We start from the raw sequence: 5,761 nt of genomic DNA, 5'->3' as shown, positions 1-5,761 counted from the left end.
GTATTTGCTTTGGAAGCAAGATAAATGTTTAAGTAGTAAGTGTGAGTGAGCAGATTAGCATTACCTCAAACCTGGTTTGGAGTTGGTATTTATAGCCGAAGAGTGAAGGAGAAAAGCCAATGGGCCGCTTGATGGGCCTTGGGCCTAACTGACAACTTGCAGCTTTCATAGGTCTAGCAGGAGCGTAGGCTGCGATGTGTCAGGCGCACGGTGGAGGTGTTGCCACGTGTCCTGCTGTATCAATTGTACGAAGGAACACCCACCACGTGGCCTGCTGGGATTGTCAGTCTGTCCATCAGCTTTATGCAAGTGGGCTGGGTAGCCGCGTATTGGAAGATCAGCTTACCGCTGTTTTCAATGTCAAGGCATACCACTTGCTGGTTGGTCACTTATATATTTACTAAAATCAACTGTGTAAAATCTACAAATCAAATGACTTTCTTTTTATCATTTAAACTTTTGTTTTAAACAACAAAGGTTACATTAATTCTACTCTATTTTGAAATACACCAATAAATACTAATCACACCTAATATCATGATTTAAACCTTTGTATTTTTTTCTAAAACACAAGAGTCTTCACCACCCAGCCAAAGCTGGAATGACTCTTATCATTTAAACTTGAGTTAAATGCCATTTTAGTCCCTGTGGTTTAGGTCATTTTGCTAGTTTAGTCCAAAGGTTTGAAACGTTGCCATTTTAGTCCAAATAGTTTCAAGCGTTGCCATTTTAGTCCAATGAGTTAACTCCGTCCCTTTATTCTCTTAATTAGAAGGGCATTTCAGTCATTTTATATGTAATTATGTTAACTAGAAGGGCAATTCGAGTATTCGACCATATAAAATGATCGGATTACCCTTCTAGCTAACAGAAAAAATGGACGGAATTAACTCCGTGGACTAAAATGACAACGCTTGAAACTATTTAAACTAAAATGACAATATTTAAATCTTTGGACTAAACGGACAAAATGATCCAAACCCGATGTATTAAAATTACATTAAACTCTTTAAACTTGATTGTACGGATTCCAAAGGCTAAACCTATCATGAAATTCAAACCAAATGTGTGGACAAGTGCAGCCGATGCATTATGTGGACAAAACAGGCACCACCACTCATCATCCTCAACTAGAATGCTGCTCAGCTTTCTCCACCATATTTTATTCACACACACCCCTTCATCAACATATAATCTTCATTCTTCCATCTCTCTTCTTCATTCATCAAGAACCCTCCATTTTCATCCCATAAAAACCTCCAATACCACTTCAGATTCCAAACAAATTCAACCCATTTTCACCAAATTCACAATCTTTTCACTGAATGTGAAGTGGGTATTCCTCCAAAACCCCTATTACACACCCCTCTTTACTTGGTGTGTTTCAAGGTGACATCTTTTTCATCAAATTTGACCCATTTCAAACCCATGTCTGCAGCCATGATGTGGGTGGTTTCCCCTAACTCTGAAGTGTGCAACCAATTGGGTTTCTTGGAAACTACAAGAACAAGAGATTCATCAAACAAAAAGGGGCTTTTTAGATTGAAGAATGTTGGTAGGAAACATAGGTGTTACTCTGTGTTTAACAAAGTGGGTTCGAGAAGAACAAGTGTGGCTCGGAGGGTGGTGGCTAACCCATCTGGGAATCTTGCAATTTCATCTGAACAATTGGTTTATGATGTTGTGTTGAAGCAAGCTGCTTTGGTTAAAAAACAGATGAGGTCTAGAGAAGAAGATGTGGATGTGAAGCCAGAGATTGTTCTTCCTGGGAATCTTGGCTTGTTGAATGAAGCTTATGATAGATGTGGTGAAGTTTGTGCTGAATATGCCAAGACATTTTATTTAGGTTTGTTGTATTGTTTTATAAAAACTTTGAATTTTTATATATATTTGGCAATTAGATTTAAAAAAATGTAAACTGTGACTTGATAATAATCTATACTGGGAGTTTAACCGCAGGTCCTAAATTAGGTTTGTTTGTTTTTCTAATAATATTACATTTTTTTTAGATAGTCTTGTTAGTTGGCCCATAATAATCCATATTGACAATTTAATCGGCGGTACTCATAAATTAGGTTTTGTCAGTTTTTTAAAGTATTTTAAATTTTTAATCCAAGAATGTTTAGGAATTGTACACTTGTTTATAACTTGTTTTTGTTATTGACAGGAACTTTGTTGATGACACCCGAGAGGAGAAAAGCGATATGGGCCATTTACGGTGAGTTTTTATTTATCTTTGGGGTGAGTAAAAAAACCGATTAACTGAATCATAAACGTATACACCAAAGGAAATGAGAAAAAAAAATCGATGGTTTGAGTTACCTAAATTAGTTCGTTAGAAACTATACCTAACTATTATATATTTAAAAAGATTAGAAAAATATGTGTTAAGGTTTGTTACTTTTGATAGGTGCTCTCATTGAAGTTTTTAATTTGTTAAAACTTATCAGGGATCTCACTTTTGCAGCCATTTAGTATTACTTAATTGATAAAAATAACTCACATGTACTTTGACTTTTGACTTTTGTTTGTTAGCTCACTTGCTACTCAATTGGTTCATCTTTTCTAGCAGTCCTAATATTTTATTTTGTTACACTCCTACAGCATATCAAACTCATTTATATTTTCATTTATCTTTATTTTTACTTTTTTACTCATGTATCAGACTTTTTATTCTATCAACTTAAATTAATGTGATAAACGAGACCATATTGCGTATAGGTTCACGTATATGCATAGTTGTCAATAGCAAGCGTAGCGATCGCTATAGCGCGCTACGTAGCGTATAGGTCTAGGCTCGCTGTTAGGGTTGTAGCGATAATAGCGACAATTTATTTTTTTGTTTCGTTTTTTTTTTTTAATATAAATAGCAATTAAATAGAGCTATAAAATAACTGGATTTTAGGTTTTTGTTAAATATACATGTAAAATACCATATATACCAGGGTATTTTGATATAATATACATATAATTTTTTTTTCTAGTGTATCACTATTTATAAAATAGCCGCCCGCTATTTATCGTTTTTCGCTATGTAGCATATAGATACCTTATCGCTATTTGCCATTAACTATGCGTATATGTATGCAATATTATTCACGTATAGAATGAAAATATATAAGGCTTAGACGAGTAAAAGTATATACATAACGAAAGATTCACGTATGTTATGACTATAACCCGAAATTGACATTTTGTGTTTGGTTCAATCAAACAGTATGGTGTAGGAGAACCGATGAACTTGTTGACGGGCCTAATGCATCGCATATAACTCCCAAAGCTCTAGACCGATGGGAGTCGAGACTAGAAGATCTTTTCAATGGACGGCCGTTTGACATGCTCGACGCTGCTTTATCAGATACCGTCTCTAAGTTTCCTGTTGACATTCAGGTTGACTTTTATGAAAGCGGGTCAAATTGCATAACGGGTTCTTTATTATGTCAATTTTCTGATGATTTTGTTTTTGTTTTTTTGGTTGGTTCCAGCCTTTTAAGGATATGATTGATGGGATGAGGATGGACCTCAGAAAGTCAAGATACGAGAATTTCGACGAGCTTTATTTGTATTGCTATTATGTAGCGGGCACGGTTGGATTGATGAGTGTTCCGATAATGGGAATTGCCCCTGGATCTAACGCACCGACGGAGAGTGTTTATAATGCTGCTTTGGCTTTAGGGATTGCTAATCAACTCACAAACATCCTTAGAGATGTTGGAGAAGAGTAAGTTTGACTTTTAAGGTCAATCAAGCTGTTTTAAACTTCAAAATCACTCCAAAATCCCCAATTTTTAGATGAGTTTGATTTCTACATACAATTTTTCAGTAAATTAGCGAAGTTGACCAAGTCAATTTTGAATTTTGATATGTATGAACCATGAACTTTGACCTCAGGCTTAGTTCTTGACTTTTAAGGTCAACCAAACTTTTTTAAACTACAAAATCAATCAAATGCTCAAGTTTTTCTATCAAATGAAATTTTGCATACAATTTTTTAGTAAAATAGCAAAAGATACAAAGTCAATTTTGAATTTTGATAAGTGTGAACTATGAAGTTTGACCTCATGCTTAGTTCTTGACTTTTAAGGTCAATCAAGCAAATTTTAAACCTCAAAATCAATACAGATCCCAGTTAAACTTTAAATAAATGTGGTTTCTACATGGAAGTGTAGAAAAAGTACAACAAACTAGCAAAATTTGCTATGTCAATTACAAATATGGAATGTCGATCTCGAAATTTTAAAACTATAAAATTTGACCTCATGTTTAGTCCTTGAATGCTTTTTTTTTTTCTGGTCCAGTGCAAGAAGAGGAAGGGTTTACTTGCCGCAAGATGAACTAGCACAAGCCGGCTTGTCAGATGAAGACATATTTGCAATGAAGGTTACCGATAAATGGAGATTCTTTATGAAAAAACAAATACATCGAGCAAGAACATTCTTTGATCAAGCGGAAGAAGGTGTTACACAGCTAAGTTCCGCTAGTAGATGGCCGGTAAGCTTCTTACACATTCAGTCTAAAACAATAGCCAGGGGTGTAAGCGAGCCAAGCTGCCCGTGAGCTACTTGTCGCTAAAAGCTCGAATCGAGCCGAACTTAAACTTGCTTGCACTTGGGTTCGGGCCCAAAAGTGCTTCTTTTATCGAGTTTGAGCACACTTGAGAGCATAGCCTATCATATTAATTTTAAATTAATATATCTATGTAATAATTATTATTATATATAAAACTATATGTATATTAATAATTAATAAATAATTAACGAAACGAGCCCAAACTAGAAAACTTACTCACGAGCCAAGCTCTAGCTTTTCAAATTGAGCTCGAAAAGAGCTGACATCAAGCTCTCGTAAGTAAAGTGAGCCCAACCGTGGCGATGAGTTGGGTAATAGGCTAGAATGGGTAAATCTTGAAACGGGTCGTCTGTCAAAAATTTTTAATATTTTTTTATGAACTGCTCAGATACACAAACTGTATTATGGCAAAAAAAATAGTATAGTTTTCTAAATAAAATGATTTAGGAGGTATTATTTTTCAGAAACGCAATTTGGGCATCGCTACTATTGTATGTTAATTGGTCACAATGTCTACCTTTACAGTCCAATCAACCCGACCCTTTTCTAATGACCTTGTTGATGGCAGGTTTGGGCATCGCTACTATTGTATCGACAAATACTGGACGAGATTGAAGCAAATGATTATAATAACTTCACGAAGAGGGCGTATGTAAGCAAGCCGAAGAAGATCGTTGCTTTGCCAGTTGCTTATGCGAAATCTCTTGTGCCCCCTTCGTCAAGAAAGTTAGCTTCAAACTAACATCATGCCATCAGAGGAGAGGGTAAATTTGTAATTTACTCACAACATATAGTTGTAGAAAATGAGTATATCTGTAAATCACAAATTGTTGTTGCAGATTCAAATCAGATATAGAATAGAAATTGTTGTTGCACAAGAGTTTATAAATAATCAATCAAAATCTTTTGCTCAAATTTTTGGTGAATAACATTGGTACAAATGAACTTTGTTAACAACTATACACACACATCTTTTTTTTAATCATATAATATATATATTCTTTACCATTTTTTAAAAATAAAATATCAAATATAATAATAATAATAATAATAATAATAATAATAATAATAATAATAATAATAATAATAATAATAATAATAATAATAATAATATTCAGATTCAATGTTTGAAGCCAATAGCAGATAATGAACCCCATACATTTTAAGTTTTAACAATTGGCATGTGCATTTG

General features: G+C 34.3%; 1 protein-coding gene across 1 annotated transcript; it reads left to right on the top strand.

Annotated features, from left to right (window-relative positions):
* Positions 1-1,074: 1,074 nt before the first annotated feature.
* Positions 1,075-5,484, top strand: LOC110896060 (phytoene synthase 2, chloroplastic). Its single transcript, XM_022143491.2, has 6 exons — positions 1,075-1,846; positions 2,168-2,218; positions 3,218-3,390; positions 3,486-3,721; positions 4,299-4,491; positions 5,138-5,484. Exons 1-6 carry the CDS (start codon positions 1,429-1,431, stop codon positions 5,309-5,311), a joined length of 1,245 nt encoding a protein of 414 aa, XP_021999183.1. The 5' UTR covers positions 1,075-1,428; the 3' UTR covers positions 5,312-5,484.
* The last annotated feature ends 277 nt before the right edge of the window (positions 5,485-5,761 follow it).

This window comes from Helianthus annuus, chromosome 15 (assembly GCF_002127325.2).
Source record: "Helianthus annuus cultivar XRQ/B chromosome 15, HanXRQr2.0-SUNRISE, whole genome shotgun sequence".
Lineage (NCBI taxonomy): Eukaryota > Viridiplantae > Streptophyta > Magnoliopsida > Asterales > Asteraceae > Helianthus > Helianthus annuus.
Note: the sequence above shows the minus strand (reverse complement) of the source record. Positions and strands in the feature narration are given on the sequence as shown.

Coding starts and splice junctions, on each gene's coding strand:
- LOC110896060 (XM_022143491.2), top strand. CDS start 1,429: ATGTCTGCAGCCATGATGTGGGTGGTTTCCCCTAACTCTGAAGTGTGC. Junction 3,722..4,298: donor CTTAGAGATGTTGGAGAAGA/GTAAGTTTGACT, acceptor TTTCTGGTCCAG/TGCAAGAAGAGGAAGGGTTT. Junction 4,492..5,137: donor GTTCCGCTAGTAGATGGCCG/GTAAGCTTCTTA, acceptor TGTTGATGGCAG/GTTTGGGCATCGCTACTATT.